At 62.2% G+C, this 26,998-nt stretch overlaps 4 protein-coding genes across 8 annotated transcripts; 2 read left to right on the forward strand and 2 right to left on the reverse strand.

Moving 5' to 3' along the window:
- Positions 1 to 8,289: 8,289 nt before the first annotated feature.
- Positions 8,290 to 15,469, reverse strand: GDF11 (growth differentiation factor 11). The gene is made up of 3 exons (XM_090128477.1): positions 15,012 to 15,469; positions 10,625 to 10,998; positions 8,290 to 8,725 (listed from the first exon to the last, which is right to left on the reverse strand). Exons 1-3 carry the CDS (start codon positions 15,361 to 15,363, stop codon positions 8,345 to 8,347), a joined length of 1,107 nt encoding a protein of 368 aa, XP_089984603.1. The 5' UTR covers positions 15,364 to 15,469; the 3' UTR covers positions 8,290 to 8,344.
- Positions 15,470 to 15,986: 517 nt separating this feature from the next.
- Positions 15,987 to 19,273, forward strand: INPP1 (inositol polyphosphate-1-phosphatase). 3 transcript variants are annotated; one of them, XM_031603219.2, is made up of 6 exons: positions 15,987 to 16,297; positions 17,711 to 17,916; positions 18,028 to 18,088; positions 18,176 to 18,376; positions 18,457 to 18,631; positions 18,755 to 19,273. In XM_031603219.2, exons 2-6 carry the CDS (start codon positions 17,713 to 17,715, stop codon positions 19,248 to 19,250), a joined length of 1,137 nt encoding a protein of 378 aa, XP_031459079.2. In that variant the 5' UTR covers positions 15,987 to 16,297; positions 17,711 to 17,712; the 3' UTR covers positions 19,251 to 19,273. The 3 variants fall into 3 exon arrangements, with proteins under 3 accessions (XP_031459079.2, XP_031459081.2, XP_031459080.2); XM_031603221.2 differs by lacking the exon at positions 15,987 to 16,297 and adding an exon at positions 16,323 to 16,465; XM_031603220.2 differs by lacking the exon at positions 15,987 to 16,297 and adding an exon at positions 16,329 to 16,488.
- A 1,007-nt stretch (positions 19,274 to 20,280) lies between these two features.
- Positions 20,281 to 23,446, forward strand: CD63 (CD63 molecule). Its single transcript, XM_031603222.2, has 8 exons — positions 20,281 to 20,371; positions 20,659 to 20,732; positions 22,080 to 22,268; positions 22,374 to 22,448; positions 22,548 to 22,643; positions 22,735 to 22,878; positions 22,986 to 23,069; positions 23,166 to 23,446. Exons 2-8 carry the CDS (start codon positions 20,667 to 20,669, stop codon positions 23,229 to 23,231), a joined length of 720 nt encoding a protein of 239 aa, XP_031459082.2. The 5' UTR covers positions 20,281 to 20,371; positions 20,659 to 20,666; the 3' UTR covers positions 23,232 to 23,446.
- A 331-nt stretch (positions 23,447 to 23,777) lies between these two features.
- On the reverse strand, positions 23,778 to 26,890 carry RDH5 (retinol dehydrogenase 5). Of its 3 annotated transcripts, XM_031603216.2 has the most exons (5): positions 26,746 to 26,890; positions 25,669 to 25,990; positions 24,916 to 25,174; positions 24,681 to 24,844; positions 23,778 to 24,097 (listed from the first exon to the last, which is right to left on the reverse strand). In XM_031603216.2, exons 2-5 carry the CDS (start codon positions 25,979 to 25,981, stop codon positions 23,874 to 23,876), a joined length of 960 nt encoding a protein of 319 aa, XP_031459076.1. In that variant the 5' UTR covers positions 25,982 to 25,990; positions 26,746 to 26,890; the 3' UTR covers positions 23,778 to 23,873. The 3 variants fall into 3 exon arrangements, with proteins under 3 accessions (XP_031459076.1, XP_031459075.2, XP_031459078.2); XM_031603215.2 differs by lacking the exon at positions 26,746 to 26,890 and having other exon boundaries at positions 25,669 to 26,733; XM_031603218.2 differs by lacking the exons at positions 23,778 to 24,097; positions 26,746 to 26,890 and having other exon boundaries at positions 24,681 to 24,816; positions 25,669 to 26,735.
- Between the last annotated feature and the right edge of the window lie 108 nt (positions 26,891 to 26,998).

Below are 26,998 nucleotides of genomic sequence, written 5' to 3' on the forward strand. Positions count from 1 at the left end.
GTCCATCCCCACCCCACAGGGCGGCTGTGACCCACAGCTCCGGGCTCTGTGGGGTGAGTGATGTCCAAATGAACCGGAGCTCCCCCACGCTTTCCTGGTTTAATGTAATAACCGTACTCAGATTATTATTATTGTTATTATTAATTGTTGGTTTTTTTTGTATGTCAGATTTTGTAAGACGTATTTTCTATTGGCTTCGTGCTCCTTTTTGCTGGTTCTTCGCTTGGAACGTTTTGTAGTGCGCCAGGGCGAACGCTGCATTTCATTCTTGGTTTCATAATAAAAAGTGCTCCTCCAAGGCAAAAACCCAGGCTCTGTCACTTTGATGTATGGAGCAGCTCAGGGCCGGAGCCGCAGCAGATGGAGCCCTGGCACAGTGCAGGGCCGACGGCCTCGGGGACAACTGCACACTGCAGCTTTTGCCCCGCTGTCACCCGTCCCCTCTTGGCTCCGCAGCTCCGGGGCTGGGCGCACGCAGTGGGATGGGTGGTGCTTCCCTCACCCACTGCTCCTCGTTGGCCCCAGGGGAGCTGATGGGGAAGGACAGATCCTTTCGGTACTTGAAGCTTTGTAGCTGTTTTTGCTGCCTTTCAGCTGCTGGTGGGATGGGTTGGATGTCACAGTGCTGCTGCTGCTCCGGGAGCCGCAGGCTGGAGGTGGTCGGATCCTGAGCCCTCGGGATGGGGAGGGAGGTTGCGCTGCTCCGTGCTGCACATCTCCAGTAGCACTCGGGGAAAGCTGAGCCTCAGCACCTGCAGTCTCATCTTCTGTCCCTTCTCCAGCTGAGGACCGAGCCCAGGGCTCCTGGTGCCATCCCCTTCCAGAGGCAGAGTGGGATGTGGGGCAGCTCCCAGCCCTGCGCCCTGCTCCTTCCCACACCCTGCGGCTGCGTCCCCCTCCTCCCATCACCTCCTCCCCGTCGCCCCCTCCCCATCACCCCCTCCCCTTGGGGGCCGTGCTCCCCTCGTGGCCCCAGCCCACGTACCCACCCGCAGAGCGGCTCCTCATCCTCCACCCTGCGGCCTTCCCCTCCTGGGCGCAGGGGAGAACCGTTCCGATGGCTCTGCGTTTCAAACACCACCTAATTTATTTTTCCTCTCCGAGCCGGGGGCTGCTCGTGACTAATTTGGGTTGAATAGGAGAAGAAAAAAAGCAGCGGGAGCACAATGAGCGGGGGAAAGTGTGGGAAAGAGAGCGAAAGAAAAGGAGGGCCGGGGAGTGCGGCGTGAGAGCTGCTAACGCTGCGCAGCGCCCAAATTCAGCATGAAGGCACCTTTCACAGCCAACGCTTGGGCTGTAAATGTGAGCAGGGTGAGGTCAAGATGAGGGGGTGGGGAGGAGATGGGGGGTAAAGGGGGTGATGGGGGGCACAGCGGGTTTTGGGGTGAGCGGTGCCGGCCCCCCACGGTCGCCCCTGGGTGGGATGGGAAGGACATCGGGTTGGAGTGGGGGAAAGGAGACAGAAGAGCAGAGCTGGGGTGTGCATGAGGCTGAGCATTGGGACCATCCCCACCCATGGGTGCTGTTGGATGTGGCACCAGATGAAGGGAGATCCCGATCCCATCCCATGCAAAGCCCTCTCCAAACTCACCACGTTGACATTTCTCACCCCAAGGAACCCCAGCGCTGCCCTTCCCCGATGGCTCCTCCATCCCGTGGCCAGAAGTGGGCTGGCTGATGCCCTCGGGGTCCTCCTCCCTCCAGCCAAGCAGCTCCAGAGGTGCATCAACTCCCTGCACAACGCCGGCACATGGAGATGCTGCAGTCCCATCCCCAAACACCATAGGGCCGATGGCTCCGTGGCACCCAGGCAGCAACGGGACGCAGCGAGGCTGTGGATCCCAGCCAAGCTCCCGTTGGTGTTTAATTACAACTCGGGCACTCGTTAGGCAGCGGAGGGGAAGCATGGAGCCATATTATGTCATGGTGCAACCGTGGGTGGTCGATCCCTGTCCTAATTTGTCCCCCTCCCGCTCGTCCTGCCCTGGGTTTCAGAATTAGGTCAATGGGGGACTGGGACGTCGTGGGGTGCAGCTGGGAGATGTGAGCAGGACAATGTCTGCTCTCACTGAACTGATATCATCCCTGCAGTGAGCACGCAGAGGGGATGGAGCGTGCCGGGCCGTGCTGTGCCACGTCACACCATGCCATGCTGCACCATAGCACGTCCAGCAGTGCCGTGCCATGCTGTGCTGTGCCATCAGAATCTGTGCTGTGCCATTGAAATCTGTGCTGTGCCATCAGAATCTGTGCTGTGCCATGGAAATCTGTGCTGTGCCATGGAAATCTGTGCTGTGCCATCAGAATCTGTGCTGTGCCATGGAAATCTATGCTGTGCCATCAAAATCTGTGCTGTGCCATGGAAATCTGTGCTGTGCCATTGGAATCTGTGCTGTGCCATTGGAATCTGTGCTGTGCTGTATCAGACCATGCCATGTCACATCAGAATTTGCCTTGTCGTGCCATGCCACGCTGCGCTGTGCCTTTAAAATCTGTGCTGTGCCACATCAGGCCATGCCTGGTCATGTCAAAATGTGCCATGCTGTGCCGTGCCATCAAAATCTGTGCTGTGCCATATCAGACCATGCCATGTTATATCATGCTGTGCCATGCCATGCCATGCAGTGCCACTGAAATATGTGCTGTGCCACATCAGGCCATGCCATGTTATATCATGCTGTGCCGTGCCATGCTGTGCTGTGCCACTGTAATCTGTGCTGTGCCATATCAGACCATGCCATGTCATGTCAGGATATGCCATGCCATGCCATGCTGTGCTATGCCATCAAAATCTGTGCTGTGCCACATCAGACTGTGCCATGTCATGTCAGAATGTGCCGTGCTGTGCCTTGCCATGCTGTGCTGTGCCACTGAAATCTGCACTGTGCCTTTAAAATCTGCGCTGTGCCACATCAGACCGTGCCATGTTATATCATACTGTGCCATGCCATGCCATGCAGTGCCATTGAAATCTGTGCTGTGCCACATCAGGCCATGCCATGCCATGTTTGGCTGTGGCATGCTGCGTGATGCCATGCTGTGCTGTGCTGTGCCATGTTGTGCCATGCTGTGTGATGCCACACTGTGCCACGCTGTGTGATGCCATGCTTGCCACGCTGTGCCATGTTGTGCCATATTGTGCCATGTTGTGCCATGCTATGTGATGCCATGCTGTGCCATGCTGTGCCATGCTGTGCCTTGCTGTGCCATGTTGTGCCATGTTGTACCATGCTGTGTGATGCCATGCTGTGCCATGCTGTGCCATGCTATGCCATGTTGTGCCATGTTGTGCCATGTTGTGCCATGTTGTACCATGCTGTGTGATGCCATGCTGTGCCATGCTGTGTGATACCATGCTTGCCACGCTGTGCCATGCTGTGCCATGTTGTGCCATGCTGTGCCATGCTGTGTGATGCCATGCTGTGTGATGCCATGCTGTGCCATGCTGATCCATGTTGTGCCATGCTGTGCCATGTTGTGCCATGCTGTGCCATGTTGCGCCATGCTGCAGGTTCTGCTTTGGCACAGCTGCCATCATGCAGACACTGGAGCCCTATGGGGAGGGAAAGCCGCATGCAGAGCAGCCACAGCCTCAGAGCTGCTGCTCCAAAGCCGAGTTCAGGACTGGCTGAGCAGAGCCAAAACGGAGCAGCGTGGAGGTCGGGGTGCACGGTGAGGCCCTGGGGATGGGACCTCAGCTCCGGGACGCAGCACAGGAGGGCCGGGAACCATATGACCCCACTGCTGTGCTGGATCCGATCCCTCACGCCCGGCTCCGCTCGTGCCAAAAATCCCACAGCTCCAATCCGGCCCTGCGGGCAGCGACCCCTGAGCTCCCCGTCCGCGTGGCCCCGTCCCCTGAGCCCCACTGTAATTAGCTGCGGCATTCCCAGCATTCTGCAGCCCCTAATGAGGCTCCATAAAGGCTGCCCCGCTTGGCTCCTCCAGCCATGTGTAAATCCCAGTGTTACGGTGAGGGTTGGGGTCCTTCAACGTCCCCTCAGTTTTCCCCTCCATGGGGCAGAGCCACTGAGGGGCGGGGAGGCGATGGGGGTGGCCATGGGGTGATCCTGTTGCTTGCTGGGCATCTTTTCAGGTGGTTTTGCCCCATCGCTTTGGGTTTCCCATCCCTGTGCCCACGTGCTCTGCGTCCCCTTGGGGTCCCCTCCATGGGGTGAAGGCACTGAGGAGTGGGGATGGGGATGGTCATGGGGAGGTCACCTCCGGCAACATTTGGGGTGATGTTGCCTTGCTCTGTTTCTTGGCACATCTTTGGGTACCGGATCCTAAGATCCAAAGGAGAGATTTGGGGCGGCCCAAGGAGAGCAGTGCAGGCAGCGGGGAGGATTTGGTCCCCAGCAGAGGGAAGGGAGCGTGGGAAAAATGAGAGGATGAGAGGAAGTGTTTCCAAGAGCTGCAGCCCTTTGGGATGGCCTTGGGGCCGCGGTGACGCAGGGACACAGCATGGGAGCTGGCAGGATGGCAGCTCAAAGCAAAACGTCCATCGGTGGGTTTTTTTTTTCCCCCTTTTTTTCCTCCTTTCCCCCCCCTTTTTTTTCTTTCTTTGGCGATATAATTTGTTGTATCATACAAAAAGTGAAAAAAAAAAAAAAAAGAGGGAGAAAAGAAGGATGGAAGTGGAACAGAAGTGGTTGCAAAGGATACGGCATGGATACACACAGGGGATGGATGCGTTACGGAGCCAACGTGGTTTGTGCAGCACAGAACTGAGGCTGTCTCTCCTTTTGCCATCCCAAAGAGCTTCTGTGCTCTGTTCTGCTGTGCTTCTCCCAGAGCAGGGATGGAGCATCGCCTCATCAGAACCCCATGAATGAGGCTGTAGTAATGAGCCACACAGCAAATGGGTGCTGTGCCCCAAACCCCTGTGGTGCCACCCGGGGGGGGGTCCATGCTGTCCTCATTCCCGGACACTTGGTGACATGGGGACGCATAGGAGCACAGCCATGGGATGGTTCCCCATGGAGACCTGAGCTCTGTGGCACGGGGAGTCCTGCTCTGATATTTCTTCACCCTTCCATAGTGCGAATGGGGCTGTGGCTGTGGGGAGCCCATGGGTTGGGTTTTGGGGATGCAGGTGTTACCGCAGCAGTGACCCCCAAGTGTGGGATTGGGACCCTCAGTGCAGGATGGGATGGGATGGAGATGGGGTGGGGGTGGGGGTGGGGATGAGGATGGAGATGGAGATGGAGATGAGATGGAGATGGAGATGGAGATGGAGATGGAGATGGAGATGGAGATGGAGATGGAGATGGAGATGGAGATGGAGATGAGATGGAGATGGGATGGAGATGGGGTGGGTTGGGATGGGGTGGGGTAGAGTGGGGTGGGATGGGGATGGGATGGAAACAGGATGGAATGGGGTGGGATGGGGTTGGGTAGAGTGGGGTAGAGTGGGGTGGGGATGGGGTGGGATGGGAGCAGAAAGCACAGAACACTCGGATATCGCTTTCCTCTTTTAAATATTTTAAAATTTATTTTTAATTTATTTTTCTTTTTTTTTTCCTTTTTTTTTCCTTTTTTTTTTTTTTTTTTCCGATGTTCAAGTGCTGTGTTTGGTCCATTGGATTAAAAAAACAAACAAACAACAACAACAACAAAAAATAAACAAACACCACCCCCCAACCCCCTCATCCCAAAACCAACCACAAACCGATGGCCTTCGGGTCACGCAATGCTGACCCCCACCCCCCCACGTTCCCTCCCTCCACTCCCCCAATCCCTCCCCGTGGTCCTGAGCCACCGTCCCCCCGTCCCCAATTAAAAAACAGAATGAAAACGACGAACAAACAGACATAGCCTCGGACGGAACACGGGGACGTACACAGTGTCAGTCACAACTCTCCGCTCCCGGTGCCCAACGCTGTCCCCATCCCTTCTTCTCGGGATGGGGGTGGGTTTTGGGTCCTCGTCCCCACCCATGGCACAGGGTTTGGCCACCCCTCTGCGTCACCGCATCTCGTGGTGATGGGGCCATGTGGCCGTGCAGAGCCACGCGGAGCCCATCCCAATGCGCTCCCCCATTGGATTTGGGCTTTGTGTTTCTACTGGGTGCTGCTGTTCTCTGCCCCAACGCATCCCCGGATGGATGGGTGGGTGGAGGGATGGACAAAGGGATGGATGGGTGGGTGGATGGAGGGATGGATGGATCAATGGATGGATCAATGGAGGGATGGATGGATCAATGGATCAATGGAGGGATGGATGGATCAATGGATCAATGGAGGGATGGATGGATCAATGGATCAATGGAGGGATGGATGGATGGAGAGATGGAGGAAGGGATGGATGGGTGGATGGATGGATGGATGGATGGATGGATGGATGGGGGGATGGGGGGATGGATGGATGGGTGGATGGATGGGTGGATGCATGGGTGGATGAATAGAGAGATGGATGAATGGGTGAATGGATGGATGGAGGGATGGATGGAGGGATGGATGGAGGGATGGATGAATGGGTGGATGAATGGGTGGATGGATGGACAAGGGGATGGATGGATGGAGGGATGGATGGGTGGAGGGATGGATGGAGGGATGGAGGGATAGATGAATGGGTGGAGGGATGGGCAAAAGGATGGATGGAGGGATGGGTAAGAGGGATGAGTGGGTGGGTGGACAAAGGGATGGACGGATTGATGGATGGATGGATGGACAGATGGGTGGATGGATGGCAGCATCCAGAGGTGTTCTGGATGGATGGGGAGCAACACAATGGGTACCATCACAATGGGGATCACCGCAACGGGGACATCACAACACTCCTGAGAGTGGCACCTCTGGGATGAGCCCCACGCGGCCCCCCCCACACACACACACCAAGCAGGACACTGCCCTCCCCACCGGCTCAGAGGCGGCAGCAGCCCCCAAAAGGCACTGAAGAGCAGGAGAAGGGCTGCGAGGCCGCGTCCCCCCCTCGTGCTGCTGGGCCCTAAGTGCTGGGGGGGGGGAGGCTCTGGGGTTGGGAGGGATCTTGTCCTGGTGAGCGCTTGGGGAGGGGGGGAGAAGTGCTACATATCCCATGCATCCCCCCCCTCCGTCCTCGCTGTCCCTAAGTGCTGCGGATAAGTGCTAGGGACTGGGGACGGGGTCTTCTGTGTGCAACCCCCAAGTCTGGGGGACGTGGGGGTCCAGGGACATGGGGTTGTCCGGGGGGTTCTGAGGGTGCATTGGGCGCATTGGGGTTGGGGGGGTGGGGGTGGGGGGGGAGCTGTGTGGGGCCAGCGACCGCCTGGCGCCGGGGTTGGTTGCATCACGGCGGAGCAGATGAACTCTGGAGAATGCCGGATCCCGTTCTCATGCAAAAAAATAATCCAAACATTGGGATGGGGGGGGGGGAGGTGGGAAAGGGGGGGGGAGGGGGAGGCAGATGTGCCACATAAGCAGAATTTCTCCCCCGCCGGAGCCTCCGTCCGTCCCACTCTGACCACCACCGCCTCTGGATAACCCCACCTATAATAATCTGCTCTGGGGTGGGGGGGGGACACACACAGAGCCTTGGGGAGGGGGGGACACGCAGGCTGCGGGGAGGGGGCACGCGCCAGCCGAGAGGGTCCGTAATAAATAAATAAATTAAAAGAGGGAGCCGGGTTCCTCCAGGCCAGACCTGCCCCACCTGCGCCCATGGGGTCCCGGGGTGGGGGGAGGGAGGGGGGTGTTTGGGGGGGGGGGGGGGGGATCCAGGGTGGTCCCGGGGATGGGATCCTGCAGTCTTTGCTCCGGGATGGGCACTGTTGGCATTGAGCATCACCGTCCCAAACCACCACTGCCTTCCCCGTGGTTGGAGGGGGGTTCGGTGCAGGGGGGGCTGCATGGTGTTGGTTGGGTGTTGGTTCGGTGCCGGTTCGGTGCTGGTTTGGTGCCGATTCGGTGCCGGTTTGGTGCCGGTTTGGTGCCGGTTGGCCGCCGCTCCCTCCTCCGTCCGTCTGCTTATTGCACAATGCATGTCGAAGCGCGGGGTTTCGGTGCAGGGATTTTTTTTTTTTTTTTTTTTTGTGGGTTTTTGTGTGTGTGTGTGTTTGGTTGGTTGTTGTTTTCCTTTTTTTTGTCTTTGTGTGTGTGTGTGTGTCTGTGTGTGTGTGTCTGTCTGTGTGTGTGTGTGTGAGATTCTCGCGCTCTCCTTCCCCAACATTCATCGGAATTATTTCGACGCTCGTTCTTTGTAATCTTTTTTTTTTTTCTCTCTTTCCCCCCAAAAAAAAAAAAAAAAAAATCCGTTTAAAAAAAAAAAAAAAATCCAAAAAATAAGGAAAAAAAAAAAAAAGACCAAAAAAAGAAGAAAAAAAAAAAAGCAGAAGAGGAATCCGTCCTTCAGGCGGGGTGCAGCTCTACGAGCAGCCGCAGCGATCCACCACCATGCCCGGGATCTTGCCATAGATAATCTGCTGCTTATCATTGAAGTAGAGCATATTGATGGGGGACATCTTGGTGGGTGTGCAGCACGGCCCGGCCGAGCCGCGTGGGTTTGCTTGCTGCACCAAATGGGTGTGTGGGTATTTCTGCATGAACATATACTCGCACTGCCCCGAGCAGTAGTTGGCTTTGTACCTCTTGGGGGCGATGATCCAGTCCCATCCGAATGCCTCGAAGTCGACGGTCAGCGGGTAGCGGCAGCAGCGAGACTCGGTGGAATGCTCGTCGCAGTCCAAGCCCAGGTTCCTCCGCGAGCGTTTGTTGTTCTCCAGCACCCGCAGCTCCATGAAGGGGTGCTGGAAGGGGGGAGAGCAGCGTCAGCAATGTACCCGTGGACCCACGGCCCCCCATGGCCCCCCATGGCCCTCCATGACCTCCATGGTTCCCCATGGCTTCCAATGGCTTCCAATGGCCCCCCATGGCCCCCCATGGCACCCCACAGCCCCCCATGGACCTCCATGGCCCCCCATGGCTCTCCATGGACCTCCATGGCTCCCCATGGCTTCCAATGGCCCCCCATGGCCCCTCATGGCACCCCACAGTCCCCCATGGACCTCCATGGCCCCCCACGGCCCCCTATGGCTCTCCATGCATCTCCATGGCTCTCTATGGCTTCCAATGGCCCCCCATGGCCCCCCATGGCACCCCACAGCCCTCCATGGACCTCCATGGCCCCCTGTGGCTCTCCATGGACCTACATGGCTCCCTATGGCTTCCAATGGCCCCCCATGGTCCCTCATGGCACCCCACAGTCCCCCATGGACCTCCATGGCTCCCCACAGCCCCCTATGGCTCCCCATGGACCTCCAAGGCTCTCTATGGCTTCCAATGGCCTTCCATGGCCCCCCATGGCTCCTCATGGCCCACCACAGCCCCCCATGGCCCTCCATGGATATCCATGGCCCTCAATGGCCCCCCACGGCCCCCCATGGCTCTCCATGGACCTCCATGGCTCCCCATGGCTTCCAATGGCCCCCCATGGTCCCTCATGGCACCCCACAGCCCCCCATGGCCCTCAATTGACCCCCACAGCCCACTATGGCTCTCCATAGACCTCCATGGCTCCCTATGGTTTCCCATGGCCTTGCATGGCCTTGCATGGCCCCTCATGGCCCCTCATGGCCCTCCATAGCCCCCCACAGCCCCCTATGGCCTTCCATGGATCTCCATGGCTCCCCATGATCCTCCATGGCCTTCTATGGCCCCCCACAGCCCTCTATGATCCCGCATGGCCCCCCACAGCCCTTCATGGCCTCCCATAGCTCTCCATGGCTCTCCATGGCCCCTCAGGGCCCCCCACGGCCCTTTATGGACCTCTATGGCTCTCTATGGCTCCCCATGGCCTTCCATGGCCTCCCATAGCCCCGCATGGCCCCCCATGGATCTCCATGGCCCCCCATGGCTCCCGATGTCTTTCCATGGCCCCTCATGGCACTCCATGCCCCCCCATGGACTCTCATGGCCCTCCATGGCCTTCCAAGGCCCCGCATGGCCCTCTATAATCCTCCATGGCCCTCCATGGCCCCCCACAGCCCCCTGTGGCCCTCCATTGCCCTCCATGGCCCCCCATGGCCCCATGGCTCTGGACCCCACTGCTCCTGTTGCCTGGATCCCACTGAACCCCACGGTGCTGTACTTGTCCCTGTGCTACTGTCGCTGTCCCCATGTGCCAGGACCAACCCCGTGAGATCATCACCGGTCCCATAGAGACCCCTCACATGGCTGCAGTAATGGGCTAAGCTTTTCCAAGGAGCTGTCATCCATGGATTCAGAACCATCCCCATGGAGCCAGAACCATCTCTCTATGGATCCAGAACCATTCCCATGGAGCCAGGACCAATCTTATGGATCCAGAGCCATCCCCATGAAGCCAGAACCTTCTCTCCATGGATGCAGAACCATCCCCATGGAACCAGAACCATCCCCACGGATCCAGGACCTATCCTGTGGATCCAGAGCCATCCCCATGGAGCCAGAACCAACTCCTTGTGGATCCAGAGCTACCCCCACAGATCCAGAACCATCCCCATGGATCCAGGATCAATCATCTGGATTCAGAACCAGCCCTACGGAGCTCCCATCACCTCTGTCACTCTACCACCAGTCCCACAGTGCTATCCTCATCCCCATCTCCATCCCCATAGAGCTGCCCTTCCCACCTACACTCCCCTTCCCTACCCCCCCCAGGCACCCACCAGCCCTTCAGCTCCGGGTCCCAACGAAGTGACCGCCAGGTCGTTGCCATTTGGGTCGAAGGCGTTGATCTCGATGCCCCAATTGTTCTGAGGTTGCTTGAACCAGTTCTGCAACACGTGCTTGAAGTCGATGCTCTGCCAGTGCCCGATGCGGGAGTTGAGGTCGATTTTGAGCGAGCGGATGCGGATGTGACGGCTGCCTTCCTCCGTCACCGGCTTGAGGCGGAGGATTTGCAGGTAGACGGTGGAGGTGTGCTGCACCGGGCGCAGGTACACCCACAGCTGAGCCTTCACCACTTTGGTGAACATGATCTTGGGGCTGAAGTTGAAGAAGCAGCAGTGGGGGTTGCCCTCGATCTGCACCACGGGATCGGCTGCGGAAGGAAGGATGAGTTATAGGAGCTGCACCCCACCAGGAACACCCGTGCCCCCCATCTCTTGCACAACGCTCCTCCTCGATCGTTAGGAGGTGAAGGTCGGGGCAGAGGCCACCCCGGGGGTCATCGCCCCTCCGTCCACAATAAGGTCCGGGTGCTGCCCCCTGACCCCGTGTCACCGCGGATTCATGATCCCCTGCAGGGCTGCAGGGATGGGGGAGCGGGTCCAGAGCACCTGCAGAGCCCGTGGTTGGGATGGGGCAGCCCTCACCCTCCCACCGCCTGCAGCCGGGGACCCACAGCATCCCTTGGATGGGGACCCACAGCGTTCCCAACCAGAGGCATTTCCCAGACAGAGACCCACAGCATCCTCAACTGGAGACCCACAGCATCCCCTGCATGGAGACCTGCAGCATCTTCAACCAGAAACAGGGAGCAACCCCGGGGGTGGAGACCTGCATCATCCCTGGCCAAACGCATTCCCTGCATGGAGACCCTCAGCAGCCCCCTGCCCCACTGTGTGCCCCCTCCCACGGACAGCTCACAGCAGAACACCAGGAAGGGTGCACAGTGCTGAGCTCCCCCTGAATGCAGTGCTGACACCCTGGAGCTGTGGGTGAGGCCACTTCATCCTGGGGTGATGCAGTGGGGAGGCTGCCCTGGGGACCCCCACCCATGGGTACCCCCATCCAAGGGTACCCACCGATCCTCTACACCCCAAAGATGCACCCACCCTCCCCCAGCCCTACGGCAGCACCTGGTCCTGTGCAGCCCTCCCAGCTCTCACACACATCTGTGTCAAATTGAGCTGGGAATGTCCCCCCCCCCCCTCTATAACTCCCCCTCATCCCCGCGAGCCCCCCCTCCTCCTGCCACGCACCGGTCAGGTTTAATAGCACCCAGCTGCAGCACGGGGCCATTTGCTGCACACGGGGCCCTCCCCGAACACATCGGGGTCACGACACCGGCCGCAGCCCCGGGAATGCCATCCATCCATCCATCCATCCGTCCGTCCATCCATCCATCCATCCACCATGTGGCCTGTGTGCTCCCCCCCCCACACCCTCCGCCGAGCCACACATAAACCAAAGTGACAGCGGCTGGAGGGGGCTGCCCAGACCCCTCCCAGCAATTTGCTGTGCACAAGCCCCCTATTAAACCCACGCTCCGCTGGGACCGACCCCGAGCTCTTACCCTCCCCCCCCCCCAATCAACCCCTCGCCCTTCCTTTGCCACGCCGTCCCCACGCTGTGCCACGTTGTCCCCCCCCTCCCCAAAACGCACCGCCCCAACGGTGCTCAGCGTCCCCTCGCTGTTGCCCCGATGGATTTATGGGGTTGCCGCGGAGGATGGAGTTGTTTGTGTAGGGTTTCCAGGTGAGGGGCACCGCCGGAACCCACGGAGCCCGTATGGGGCGCGGTGCCGGCTCTGCCACGCGGCGCTGCTCCTGGCACGGGGCTCGGCGGTGCCAGGATGCTCGGCCCGTCGCTGTGGCAACGGGGGATAAAGGTTACCGGGACATCGGTCACAGCTGAGTATGTGCCAGGAGGGGGGCGGCTCCGAGCCCCCCCACCTCCATCCTCAACCCCCCCCAATCTCCGCTTTGTTCCCATAGTGGAGGAACCCGGTTGGATTCGGGGCTCCCCTGTTTGTCCCATTAACCCTTTGCCTGCTGCAGGGCACCCCGTGGCCTCCATGTCCCCATCCCACATCCCACGCTCCCCACTGACCTTGAGCGCAGCAGCGGTGCCACGGAACCCCCCCCCCCTCCATCCCCCACCACGTCCTCCACCGAGCCCCCCCTGTGCTCCCCCCTGCTCCCCCTCACCCCTCATTAAACCACCTCCACCCCAAAGGTCGCGGGGGTCAGGGGTAGCCCATAAATGGTTTTAGGACCCAATTAACCTTCCCGGGTTAAAAAAAAAAAAAAAAAATGGGGGGGGGGGGGTGAGGGGTGTGGAGGCTTTGGATTAAACACGGGGGGGGCAGTGAGGGGAACCCGAGAGCTTTATGGCTCTGCCGCCTATAAAGCCCTTTTCCCTCCTTCTGTTCAGGAACCATAAAAACCCACACAATTGCCATAGGGAGAGGAAAAAAAAAAAAAATCATAATAATAACAGAGCAGCACTGAAGGCCTGGGGGGGTGGGAATGGGGGGAGGGAGGGGGGGGCAGCAGGCAGAGCAGGGCAGCCCCTGCGGCGCATCCGGCTGTGGGATGGGACCCCTCTGCATGGCAGGACGAGGGGGGCTCAGGGCTCTAGCACTTATTTTGGGGGCCCCCGAGGTGGGAATGGGGAGGAAGGAGAGGGGGGGGCTGCTGGGGGGGGGGAAGCAATGAGCGTGAAGGCGGCGCAGGGAGGAAAACCTCAGCGTGTCGTCAATTTTATGGGTAATAAAATTTCAAAGCCGCCCGAAGTCTATTAATGCCCGGGAAGGAAATTCGTCAGGGAGGGGGAGGGAAGGAGGGGGAGCGCCTCACACTTCCAGCCCTTCCGCTCGGCCTTCACACCCCAACCCCGGGATGGGTGGGGGGGTGGGGGGTGGGGGGGTCTGGGGGTCCCAGGTGGTATCAGCAGGTGGAGAGGGGACGAGAGCCCCTCTCGATGCGTCCCATTCAACCTGCAGCCTCGTGGGTGGACACACGGACACGGGGACATACGGACGGATGGAGCAATGTCACGGAGAAGCAGAGCCCCCCCCTGCACCCCGTCCTGTCCCCAGGGCACTGTGGGGACCCCTCAGTGCCATCAGCACGCCCTGCTGTCACCCTGCTGTCACATATTGAGGCAAGAAGGATGCTGCTGGCACCCAGAGCCCTGCAGGACCTGCGGGCTGGGATGTCACCGTGTCACTGCTGGCAATGGGGACAGCGGGCACAGGGGGTGTCCCCAGGGAGGGACCACATCATCCTGTCCTCAATGCCCTGAGGACAGTCCCTGCACCAGCCCTGGTCTCAGTACAACGCACTGGTGCCCAGCGCCACGGCCCAGTGCCAAGTGTTGGGTCCCAGTGCCAAGTGTTGGGTCCCAGTGCCACATCCCATGTCCCATTACTGTCCCAGTACCCAGTGCTGATGCCACTGCTGGGTCCTAGGACGTGCTGCCAGCACTCAGTGCCCAGTCCCAGAACACAGCCAGGTCCCAGAACCCAGTGCCCGTTCCCAGAGCCCTGTGACAGCTCCCAGTAGCCACTGCTGGGTCCCAGTTCTGGTTCCCAGAACCAAGTGCTGGTCTCAGTGTTGGGTCCGGGGAGCTGCTGCCGGCACGCGGTGCCCAATCTCACGACACACTGGTGTCACTGTAGGGTCCCAGCACACAGTGCCTGCTCCCAGCGCCCTACAGCTGTTCCCAGTGCCCAGTCCAGAACCCAGCACCAGCTCATAGAATCCAGCGTCCATTCCCAGCACCCAGAACTCACTCTCAGCACCAGCGCTCAGTGCAGAGTCCCAGTGCCCTATGGCTGTTCCCAGCCCCTGATCCCGGTGCCCAGTGCTGGTGCCGTGAACCAGCTGCAGGCTGCACTGTCCCGTCCCCATATACCTGTATCCCCGTGTCCCCGGATCCCGATGCTTCCGGGTCCCCACGTCCCTATGATGTCTCCGAGTCCCCACATCCCCCGTCCCCAGATCTCCCCACGGTGCAGAGCACTGCGTCCCCTCCGGGCTTAGCGCAAAGCTGCCTGGTCCCAGTCCCAGTCCCAGTGCCGGTCCCGGTGGGCCGGGGGCTGTGGGTCGATACCCGAAGCTCCGTTTAGGGCTGCCCCGCGAGGCACCGTGCGCGACCGCGGGGGACCGGGAGTGCGGGAACCGAAGGGAAACAAGGAGGAACGGGAGGTCGAGGGGGATGGGGGAAAAAGGGGGGGAGCACCGGGAGGAACCGGGGGAGGGCGAGGGGGACCGGGGGAGCTCCGAGAAGGGAAAGTTGCGACCGCGGCCACCGGACCCGGGGACCGGGAAGGGCTCGGGGGAGGGAGAGGGCGAACTTTGCGTCCGGAACAAAGGCGGCACTGACTTTCCTGGGCCATGCTGATGACGGTCTCGGTGGTGGCGTGGTACTCGTCCTCCTCCAGGTACTCGTCGTGCTGCAGCGAGTCCCCCTGGAAGTCGTGCAGGTCGAGGATCTGCTGCAGCGGCGGCGCTTTGGGCAGCAGCTGCTTCACCACCTCGCGGGTGATGTTGGGCGCTTCCTTCAGCCGCAGCTTGCTGAGGATCTGCGACTTGATGCTCTCCAGCCGCAGCTCTTTGCTGTGCCTCCGCCACACGCACACGGGGCACGCGGGCTCCGAAGCGGCGGGGAGGGGGGGTTGAGCTCCCGCCGGGCCCCCCGCCACCAAAGCCAACAGCCACAGCAGCACCGGGGCCATCCCGGGGGCCTTCCCCCGCCGGCCCCCACCCCGGCGACGCGCGGGGAACGGAGCGGGGAGCGGCGGTGGAGGCTGCGGGGCGCGGAGCGGGGCGGGCGGAGAGGGGCCGGGGATGGGGGGGGGGGGGGAAAAAGCGTCGGCGGCGGCCCCGGGGTTTTATATCCCAAGTGAAGTGTGTCGTCAGCGGCCTTGATTGGCTGCGGGCGCACAAAAGAGGTTCTGGCAGGGGCTTGGCACCAGCGAGCCGCCGCCGCCGGCCCTCCGCGCACCGGGCACGGCCCCGCACACCGCCCGCACCGCTCACGGTGCCGCCCCGCCCGGCCCCGCCGTACCCACGTGCGGGAGTTGGAAGCACCCCCCCGGGGCAGCCCCGCCCGCTCTGTGTCCTCAGCCCCCCCCCCCCCCCCCGGGGTCCCACTCCCGGTGCCGCGTCCCACCTCGAGAGGACACCGACGGTGCGGGGCGGCCGTTCCCGGTCGGTTTCTCCCCACCCGGTGGCAGCGGGACCCCTCGGCTGGGGGGGGGAGTGGGGGGGGTCCGGTGCCGGTGCCGCCCCCATCAGAACCATGGAGAGGGAACGGGGTGGGAGATCCGTTCCCCCCCCCCCCGCGCTGCCCCCGCGCTGCACCGCACCGGGGTTCGGTCCCGGCCCCGGGAGAGGTCCCAGAACGGTGCGGGCGGACCCCAGCAGAGGGCGCGGCGGAGTCGCTCCGAAGCGATCGCGTTTACATCGGCGCCGGTAATACCGGAGCGATTCTCAGATCTGAGCGCAGAGTGCCACCGCGCGGCTCCGGGGGGAAACCGCGGCTTTCCGGGGGGCGTCCCGGGGAATTCCGTTATTACCGAACCGGGTAGACGAACCCGGGGTTTTCCCCGCGGTGGTGACGTCACGCGTGACGCCACCGTCCGGTAGGAGCGGAAGAGCAGCCGGGAGGTAAAGCACCGGGGGGGGGCGAGGAAGGAGGGAAGGGGGTGGGAGGCAGCGGACCCCTCCGGCTCCGGGAGCGGCGCGGGGAGGCGGGGGTTAAAGCTCCGCCGTGACGTATCCCGGTGGCTCCGCCCCGCCCCGCGGCGCCGCCGAGCGGAGCCCCCCCCCGAGAAGGTGTGAGCGGCCCCGGGCCCGGGGTAACGGCGGTGGGACGGCGCTCGTGGGGCCTGGAGGGGGGGAGGGTGGTGACCCCCACAGGGGAGGCTCCGGGGTTGGTGGGGGAGGGGGAGGTGGCTGAGGGGTCTGAGGGGGTCGGGGGGTGTCGTCCCCCCCCCCCAGCGGGGATCCTGGGGTTCGCTGTGCCGGATGAGGGGGGGCTGAGCTCAGCCCGCGGCCGTAGGGCAGCGTGGATGTGGTGGGAGGGGAAAAGCCCCCGGCCACCTCCCCAGCCACGTCCACGGCCACGTCCCCATTCCCGTCCCTGCTCGCGTTCCTGTCCACGTCCCCAGCACTGTCCTCGTCCATCACCGCGGCCCCACTTGTGTCCCCATCCCCAGCACTGTCCCCACGCGTGTCCTCATCCCTGTCCGTGGCCACGGCCTCATTCGCATCCTTGTCCACCTCCCTGTTATCTAAAGCTACACCCCCCCTCGTGTCCCTTCCCCCTATCCACATCCTGTCCCTACCTACATTCTTGTCCCTGTCCATGACCACGTCCCCATTCATGTCCCTTTCCTTGTCCCCAGCCCCATCCCTCTTCCCATTCATAGCCATATTCTCATTCACATCCCCATTTGCATCTCCAGCCCCATCCCTGACCCCATCTCTGTCCCCACATCTGGGCCATCCCTCTCCTCACATTTTGGCCATCCCTGTCCCCACATCTGAACAGACCCCATCCCCATACCTAGGCCATCCCTGTCCCAGTGTCTGTGCTGTCTCTGTTCCCACATCTGGACCATCCCAATCCCCACATCTGGGCCATTCCTATCCCCATACCTGTGCCATCCCAATCCCCACATCTGGGTAATCCCTGTCCCCAAATCTGTGCTGTCTCTGTACCCACACTAGACCATTTCTGTCCCCACATCTGGGCTGTTCCTTTCCCCACGCCTGGACCTTTCCTATCCCCATACCTGTGCCATCCCTGTCCCCACATCTGAACTGTCCCCATCCCCACACCTGGACCATTCCTATCCCCATACCTATGCCATCCCCATCCCCACATCTGGGCCATCTCTGTTCCCATATCTGGGCCATCTCCGTTCCCACATCTGGGCAATCTGTATCCCAACATCTGGGCCGTCCCTGCTGCTTGCCACCCTCCCCCCCCCCCCCCAGCCCAGGCAGCCCTCGCCCCCACACACCCTGCAATGAGGGGCCGGGGTCTCGTGGGGCGATACTGAGCAGTGTCTCCAGCCATGGCCGCGCTGCTGAAGGCCGTTCTGAGCGCCTCGGAGAAGGCAGCTGAGATCGCACGGCTGTGCCGGGATGCGGATCCGCTCTTCCGACTGCTGGTGGCCGAGAAAACCGGAGCGGATCGGAACCAGCGCTTCTCCCACGACTTCAAGACTCTGGCAGATGTCCTCATCCAGGAGGTCATCCGGCACGACCTGGGTGCCAAGGTGAGGGTTGGCTGGGAGGGAAGGGGGCCGAAATGTGGGGGTCTGCGCGCTAAGAGCTGTCCCCGAATTTGGGGACGTTTTCCCCGAATTTGAGTGCTGCCGTCCCTGCAGTTCCCTGAGCTGCGTGGCCACATCGGCGGCGAAGAGTCCAACGAGTTCACCAACGCCAACGGTGAGTGAGGCCGGGGGGGTGGGCACGGAGCTCAACCCCCCCCCCATCCAACCTCGGGGATGGCGGTGACAGCGCGGTGCCGTTCAGGGGACACGGTGGCGGTGCGGGTGTGCGGCACGGTGGGTGAAACGGCAGCGCTGCTGGGCTCCGTGCTGCACCCCGAACGGGAAGCGGCGGAGCTGCTGGCGGCCGCGGCACACCGGGAGGTGGCAGTCGGGGACGCGGCGCTGGATGGCATCACCGTCAGCATCGCCCCCGGGGATGTGGCCGTCTGGATCGATCCCATCGGTGAGGGGGCACCGAGTTGGGCTGGGATCCCCTCTGCACACCGCGGCTGTGCGGTGATGGTGACGGCGGTGTGTGTGCAGATTCCACCAATGAGTACATCGTGGGGCGTGAGGATGTTGTCCCCCAGGATGGCATCGCGCCGTCGGGGCTCTGCTCGGCGCTGGTGCTCATCGGTGCCTATGAACGCAGCAGTGGTCGCCCCGTGCTGGGTGTCATCAACGAGCCTTTCCACCGCCGCCACCCCCAGACACGTGGGTACGTGGGGGGGGGACTCTCAAACCTCGCCGTGGCCACGGTGGGGACATCGTGAGGGGTCCCCCCTCGGTGACCCCATCCTGGCAGAGCCGCAGTGGCCATCGGTGTATCCTCACCCCACAGGTGGCAGGGCCGCTACCATTGGGGTATCGCCTACCGGGGCACCCACCTCTCCTCTCTGAGCCCCCCACCACCACCACAACCCCCTCCTCGTGTGGTGCTGAGCCGGGCAGAGGCGCAGGGGGTGCGTGATGCTCTGGCCTCACTCAGTGGGGGTCACCTCCATTTCGCTGCCGGTGCCGGTTACAAGATGCTGTGTGTCATCCTGGGACATGCGGATGCCTACGTCCTCTCCGGGGGGAGCACCTTTGCATGGGATGCCTGTGCCCCCCACGCCATCCTGTGTGCTCTAGGGGGGGGTGTGGTGGCCCTGAGGGATGCCCTAAGGGCACAGAGGGAGGGGGACACGAGGACGCCCCCCCAGCTGACCTACAACCGCCCGGCTGAGGGGGCAGTGGGGGCTGAGCGTTGGGCCAACCTGGGGGGGCTGGTGGCCTATGTGCACCCCCAGCACTTGGAGGCGGTGCTGGAGGCGCTGGCAGCCGTGCCGGGGCTTTGAGTGGGGAGGGGTTGGGGTTGGGGGGCAGGGTGTGGGGCAGGGATGTGGGTGATGAGACAGTGGATGTGGGCTATTAGGAACAAAGGGGCACAGGGAGGTGACACCTGAATGGCAGGACCCCAGGGTGCGGGATGTGGGGTGGTGGGGCCCCTTAAAGTGGGGCAGGGGGGTGTGAGGCAGCTGGGACCGCATGGCAAGGGACCCAAGGGGCATGGGACAGTGACAGCTGGGTGGCAGGACACAAGGGTGTGGGATATGGGGTGTTTGGAGACCCTGGGGTACCCAGCATAGGATGGGGGGACACAAAGGTGTCACACGGGGTGCTGACACGTGGGTGGCAGGACCCCAGGGTGCGGGACATGGAGTGGTGGGAACCCTTAAAGTGAGACAGAGGGGTGTGGGGCAGCTGGGACCCCATGGCAAGGGACCCAAGGGGCATGGGACAGTGACAGCTGGTGCCCAGGATGCCAGGGTATGAGGCATGGGGTGTTTGGAAACACTGGGGTGCTCAGCATGGGACGGGGGGACACAAAGATGCCACATGGGGAGGTGATATGTGGGTGGCAGGATCCCAGGGTGCGGGATGTGGGGTGGTGGGGTCCCTTAAAGTGGGGCAGGGGGGTGTGGGTCAGCTGGGACCCCACGGCAAGGGACCCAAGGGGCATGGAACAGTGACAGCTGGTGCCCAGAGTGCCACTCAGGGGCATGGGGCGTTTGGGGACCCTGGGGTGCCCAGCATGGGATGGGGGGGACACAAAGGTGTCACATGGGGAGGTGACACGTCCCAGGGTGTGGGACATGGGGGGCGGGGACACTTAAAGTGGCACCCAGTGGGGGGACAGAGGGACACGGAGCGGTGCCACCGCGGTGCCGGTGGGGCAGAGGGGACATGGAGGCACCGGGGCTGCGTGCCGCTCCGCATCATTAAAGGCTCCGCGTCGCCCCCGTCTCTGTCCATCCCGCGGAGCGCCGATGGGGCGAAAGGGGGGAGGATGGGGGGGGTGGGCGGAACCGGGGCGGGGCGGGGCGGGGCGGGACCGGGCGGGACCGGGGTTTCCTGTTGACTGGCCGCCGGGCCTCCGTCACATGACCGGAGAGCACAAGGAGGAACGGCGGCGCCGGTGAGTGCCCGGGGCGGGGGAGCGGCACCGGGAGCGGGATCGGAACCGGAGTGCGGGGCTGCGGTACCGGGAGAGGTCCTGGGGGCGGGGGAGGGGGAAGCGGTACCGGTTCTGGTTCTGGTAGCGGAGCGGCGGGGGTGGGAGAACGGGAGCGGAGCGCGGTGGGTGTTGGGGGGGTTCCGTGGTGGGTGGGAGGGTGGGGGGGGGGGGTCGCGGTACCGGAGCTGCGGTCTGGACGGGACGGCGGTTCGGTTCGGTGCCGTAAAAGGGATCGGCGCTTCCCGCAGGATTCGCCATGGCGGTGGAGGGCGGAATGAAGTGCGTGAAGTTTTTGGTGTTCATCTTTAACTTTATCTTCTGGGTGAGTGCGGGGCCGGGGGCTGGGGGGGGCATTGCGCTTTTACCCGACGGGACCCCCCCCTCCCCTCCCCTCCTCACCTCAACTTTCCTTTTCTCGGGACCCCTCCCGTCCCTTAACGCCCCCGATGGAGATCCCGGGTTGGGGGGGGGGGGAAGGGCGGGGCCGTCCATCGGTTCTGGGGTTAATAGGGCCGAGTTTTGGGTTTGGGGCGGGGGGGGGTGGGGGGGAGACCACGCGTGGGGTTCGGGGGGGCAGAGCGCTGTTATAGGGAAGTCGGGGTGAGGAAAGAGGCAACGGCTGTGTGAGGGCGGGGGGGGGAGACACCTCGTTGTGTCGTCGTGTCCGTCAGTCTGTCCCCCGTCCCCCCCCCCTCAGTACGGGGGTGGATGGATGGGGGGGCGGCCGGGCTGAGCTGCCCTGTCCCGGTCCCACCCGAGCTGAGTCACTTTTGGGACGGGGGGGGGGGGGGGGCGGGAGGGGGGAGGAATGAGGGGAAGTTGTTGGATGAGTGAGGTGGTCCGGCACCATTTCCTTCCCACCCCCCCCCCCCCCCCAAAGCCACTCGTGCTGTTTGTGCAGCGGGCGCTGTGCCACGCTGTTTGCCCACACCCAGCGAGCAAACACAAAGGTGGGGGGGGCTCACCACCACCCCCCCTCCACATACACACACACACTAAGACCTCTGCTGTGCCTGGAAATGGGGATCCCGTGCCTCCAGACCCCCCCACCCCCCACCAGCGCCCTCAGGCCTTATGCCCCCCCAAATGCAGACACCCTCCCCCCCCCCCCTTTGGATGGGATCCTGCTTTGAGCTGGTTCCATCACCAGCAAAGTGATAACCCTTAGTGGCACTGGACCCCCATCAATGACTTGGGGTGGGAGGGGGGGGGGGTCCTGAGTTGTGAACTGAGATCTCCCACCACGGAGCCACCCCCCCCCCCCAGGATGGGAGTTTCACCCTGTGGCACCATCCTCTGCAAAAGGATGATCCTGTGTCCAATGTACCCCATCAATGGCTCTGGGGGAGTTATACCACCCCCCCCCCCCCCAAGATGTGAACCCCTCCCACCCCAACCACATAACCACCCCCATAGGATGGCAGACCCATCTTGGTGCACAGTTCACCCCAGAATGACCCTAGGTGATACCAAACCCTATCAGTGGCTCTGGGGGATCCCCGGGATGTGTGCCTGCTCTCCAGTGCTGGGAAATCCCCCCCCACCCCCTGCCATGGATCCGCCACTCCCAGTTTAGAGCTCCCAGCTTTGGGCTCACACAGTGGTGCTGGATCTCATCAGTGGCTCTGAGGGACCTGTGCCCCCCCCTCCAGCTGTGTTCTGTCCCCAGGTGTGCGGCGTGGCCCTGGTGGCCATTGGCATCTATGCTCACCTGGCCCTCAACCAGGCTCTGGTGGCAGGCAGCAACTCAGCAGCCAGCAGCCCCGTGGCCATCATGGTGGTGGGCATCATCATCTTCTTCGTTTCCTTCTTTGGCTGCTGCGGGGCCTGGAAGGAGAGCTACTGCATGGTCACCACGGTGAGTGTTGGGGGGGAGTTGGGGATGGGAGGGGTTTGGGGGTGCTGGGAGGTGGTTCTGACCCCCCCCCCTTCCACCCCCTTCACCATGCATTCATCTCTGCAGTTTGCTGTTCTGCTCAGCATCATCTTCCTGGTGGAGATCGCCGCTGCCATCGCTGGTTACGTCTTCAAGGATAAGGTGGGGAGGGAGCACGTGGTGTGTGGGTGCTGTGCCCTCTCCGTGGCTGCGTTCTGACCCCTCCCTTTGGTGTGTCTGACCCCCCACATCCCCCCCCAGGTCCGTTCAGTGCTGGAGGAGGGGCTGTGGGACACCATGCGCAAATACGGCGAGGATGTGCCACTGACAGAGGCAGTGGACAAACTGCAGGAGGATGTAAGCAGCACTGGGCTGAGGACTGAAGCTTTCTCCCCCCCCCCTCCTCTCTCCCCCTCCCCATGGCTTAATTGACACGTTCTCGTCGCAGTTCCACTGCTGTGGTTCCAACAACTACACGGACTGGGCCACCCTCGAGAGGTTCCGGGTTAATAACACTGTGCCACGCTCCTGCTGCCGTGTCAACACCACCAACTGCAATGTGAACCCCACCACCAGCACCATCTATGTAGAGGTGAGACCCCCAACCCCATTCTGAGGACCCCCATGCTCAGCCCCCAACGCTGCGTGGTGCTGAACACCACCCCCCCCCTTCCCTTTCTCCTTTTCCCCTCCATCCAGGGCTGCCAAAAGGGCATTGAAGCGTGGATGAAGAAGAACATCCTCATCGTGGCTGCTGTTGCATTGGGTATTGCCTTCTTTGAGGTATGGAGCAGAGCTGAACCCCTCCATCTGCATAAAGGGGGACTGGGGAGGGGGTTGGGGGGGGGGGTGTGATTCCCACACACTCTTCTTCTCCAGATCCTGGGCATCATCTTCACCTGCTGCCTGATGAAGGGCATCCGCAGTGGCTACGAGGTCATGTAGCCCCCTCCCCCGGGGGCACTGTGCCAAGCCCACCCCCACCCTGCCCTCGCTGCTCCCACCCAGGGGGGCTCCAGGTGGGAAGGGGAGGTGGGGGGGGGGGGCTGCTCATCCTGGAGCAAAACCCCCAGTGTGTCGATTGTCACTGCCGCTGGAGCCCCCCCTCTGCGTGCCAAAAGGGGCTGGGGAACTGGGAAATAAAAGAAAAAGCTTCCTTAGATCTGTGTGCAGTTGGAGGGGTGGGGGGATGCTGGGTGGGAGTTTGGGGAGGGTCCTGGGTGAGCCCTTGGGTGCTGCCCTCCTGCGGAACAGTGGCACTGGGAGCTCCCTGCTGCTGGGGGGGTACTGGTGCCACTGGGATGGATGGGAATGGGCTGCTTCATGGCTCACAGGAGAGCAGGGATGGTGACAATGGCCCCGTGGGTCTGGGAGAATCCCACAGTTCTAGGATTACTTCCTTCCCCCCCATCCCAGCACTGCTGATGTCTCATGTCCCATGGCCTGCACATCACAGCAATGCCACCAACTGTCCCCAAGCCACACATTCACTGATGGATATCCCAGCACGAGGATGAGTGCTTTATTTGCAGCACTGGGGGACCCCAAGCACACGCTGGGATTCTGACAGCTGCTTTAGGGGAGCAGCTAGCGAACGTGGTGGGCTGGCTTGGGCAGGATGGTGGCCAGCACGAAGTCAACGATGCAGGCGGGGAGGTAGGAGGCAGGCAGCCACAGCAGCTTGGCATCCCAGCCTGCACTGTAGCGGGTGCGGGGGTGGCAGGCGCCCAGGGCGTGCTCCATGCAGCGGGTCACCTTGCCCAGGTCAGCGTCACAGATGATGTTCATGATGAGCCGCTGTACCTTCAGGTCTGGTTGGGGTTGTGGGAGTCAGAGTTTGGAGGGGGGGCAAGAAGAAGAAGGGTGGCCAACCCAATGGGGTCCCAAGAAGAAGGAAGGGGGTGGGTGGCCAACCCAATGGGGGGGTCTCAAGAAGCAGGAGGTGGGTGGCCAACCCAACGGGGTCCCAAGAAGAAGGGGGTGGGTGGCCAACCCAACAGGCCCACAAAGAGGGTGTCCAACCCAACAGGGGCCCAGGAAGAAGGGGGTGGCCAACCCAACGGGGTCCCAAGAAGAAGGGGGTGGGTTGCCAACCTAATGAGGCCCCAGAAGAAGGGGGTGGGGGCTAACCCAATGGGGGTCTCAAGAAGAAGGGGGTGGGTGGCCAACCCAATGGGGGTCCTAAGAAGAAGGGGGTGGGTGACCAACCCAATGGGGGTCTCAAGAAGAAGGGGGTGGGTGGCCAACCCAAGGGGGTCCCAAGAAGAAGGGGGTGGGTGGCCAAACCAACAGGGGCCCAGGAAGAAGGGGGTGGTGAACCCAACGAGGCCCCAGAAGAAGGGGTGGCCAACCCAAGAAGAGGGGGTGGCCCCGCTGTCCCCTCCCACCACTCACACTTGTGGAAGAACTCCTCGCCGTAGCTGAGCCGTGTCTCGGGTGCCAGGCGCTCCCAGAGCTGCCGCAGTGACGCTTCGATGCTCTCCAGGTTGGTCACGGCTGTCTTGAAGAAGCCGGGCTCCACGATGCTCACCTTCACCCCGAAGTGGTACATGTCGCGCCTGCGGGCGTGCGGCCGTCGGGACGGGGCTGGGGGGATGCGGGGCTGGGGGTTGGGGACACTGGGACCCACCTGAGGCTGTCGGAGAACGCCTCGATGCAGTACTTGGAGACGCAGTATCCGCCACCGTTGGCTGAGAGGCGGCCGAGCACGCTGGAGGTGTTGACCACGCGGCCCCGTGCCCTCTTGAGGAGGGGCAGCAGCTGTAGGGTCACCTCGATGGCCCCGAAAGTGTTGACAGCCATCACCTGCTGGTAGTCCTCGATCCGCATCCACTCCGTGGGGCCGATGGGGTTGGCCACCCCTGCGTTGTTCACCAGCCCAAAGAGCCCTGGGATGGGAGACCCCTCTTAATTCCTGCCCCATAGAACACCCCAGTGGGACCCCCAGGCTTCGTCCTGCAACTTTGCAGGGCGCTCCTCCCCTCACCCTGCAGCAGCTCTCTGGGTACTCCCACCTTCTGCCGTACAGCAGTCTTGCAGGGGATCCCTCCTGCCTTGCCCTATGGCAGCCTGGCGGTGATCCTCCCACCCTACAGCACCTCTCCAGGGATCCCAAAGCGCTTCGCAGCATCCCCAGCCCCTCTCTGCTGACCCTTCATCTTCCTCCATTAGGATACCCTGGTGGGAGTTCTCTGATGACCCTGCCTCCATCTCACACCACAGATGGTGCAATCCCTTCCTGCCCCATACGAGCTCTCCAAAAACCCCCTTTAATGCCCCATACCCCATCACGGCGCATCTCCCCCCCTTACCCTCCAGCCCTTTCACCCTACAGTATTCCTCCCATGACCTTCACCCTCTCCCACCCCCACATCCCTCTCACCTTTCTCGCCCACCTCCTCCCGCACCCACTCCGCAGCACGCCGGATGCTATCAGATCGGGTCACATCCAGCAGCGTGGTTCGGAGGTGCCCAGCACATCCTCGCTGCAGCCCATCGGCCCCTTGTGGGGTCAGGCAAGCAGCCAGAACACGGAAGCCACGTTGGGCCAGCCGTCGTGCCAGCAGGTTGCCAAAGCCACTGTCACAGCCGGTGATGAAGACGTGTTTGTCTTTGACTGAGGGGAGGGTTCGGCGATCCCTTACCAGCCAGCCCAGGGCCCAGGCCAGCACCACCAGCAATAGATACAACCACATGGCAGGGGCCTGGAAGGGATGGTGTTGGTTTTTTTTTGGGAGGGGGGAACTGGGCTGTGCCACCCCCCTGCACGCATCAAGCCCTGTGTTTGGTCCCAGGCTCCTGGAGCACTGCTGTGCTGAGCACCCTGCCCCGTGCCATGGGGTCAGACCCCCACCATTATTTTTTTGTGGGGGGGAGGTGTGACCCTGTCCCACAACCCAGTGCTGTGGCTGCCCTGACGGAGTGGGGGAACACTCTGCTGCCCCCCGCCCCCACCCCCCAGGCTGTGATCTGTGTCCCCTCCTTCTCTCCCCCTCCCAGTGGGGAGTGGTGTGCAGGATTACCGGAGTGCAGGACCTCAGCATTCAGCTCTGTTGCTGCTGTGGGGGTCCCAGCTGCTGCCCCCCAGCTGCTCCCCCCCCCAGCTCAGCCCCATCCGGCAGCCAGGATGATCCCATGTGCCCCCTACTTCCCAACCTGCACAGGGTCACTGCCCTGTCCGTGTCCCCAGCTAACGTGTCCCCATGTTCCCCCCCCCATACAGAAGCCCTGTAGAATAATGCCCCCCTACCCTCTGCAGCCCCATAAGTGGGCTCTGAATACCTGCTAAACCCCCTGCACAAGGCTGGGGTGTTAGGTGCAGGTTGAGCAAGGGGCAGCAGCCCCTCCCAAGCCTCCCCAAGCCCCACGGGGTCACATAGTACCCATCTCAGAGCGGGGACACAGAGGCTGAGCTGCCCCATAGGTGTGGGGTGGGACTCCCCCTATGCCTCCCACCTACCTTCAGGGGCAGCGGGCTCCAGGCACAGCGTTAGCAGAAGCAGCAGAGTGGGTCTGAGCCCGGGGGGGGGGGGGCTACAGCTGCTCCTCCCTCTGTGCTTGGGGCCTATAGGCGGGAGATTTCTGGAGGGAGGGGGGCCAGGCACGAGGCCACCCCCTGTCCCTGGGGATTAGCACCGGCCCCGAAGGAGCCTTTGTCCAGAGAAAAAGGGGCCTCAGAGCTGGGTTTAGCGTTAAAGAGGATGAGGGGGCTT

The sequence above is a fragment of the Phasianus colchicus genome, chromosome 33 (genome assembly GCF_987193195.1).
Source record: "Phasianus colchicus chromosome 33, bPhaCol1.hap1.1, whole genome shotgun sequence".
NCBI classification, from domain to species: domain Eukaryota; kingdom Metazoa; phylum Chordata; class Aves; order Galliformes; family Phasianidae; genus Phasianus; species Phasianus colchicus.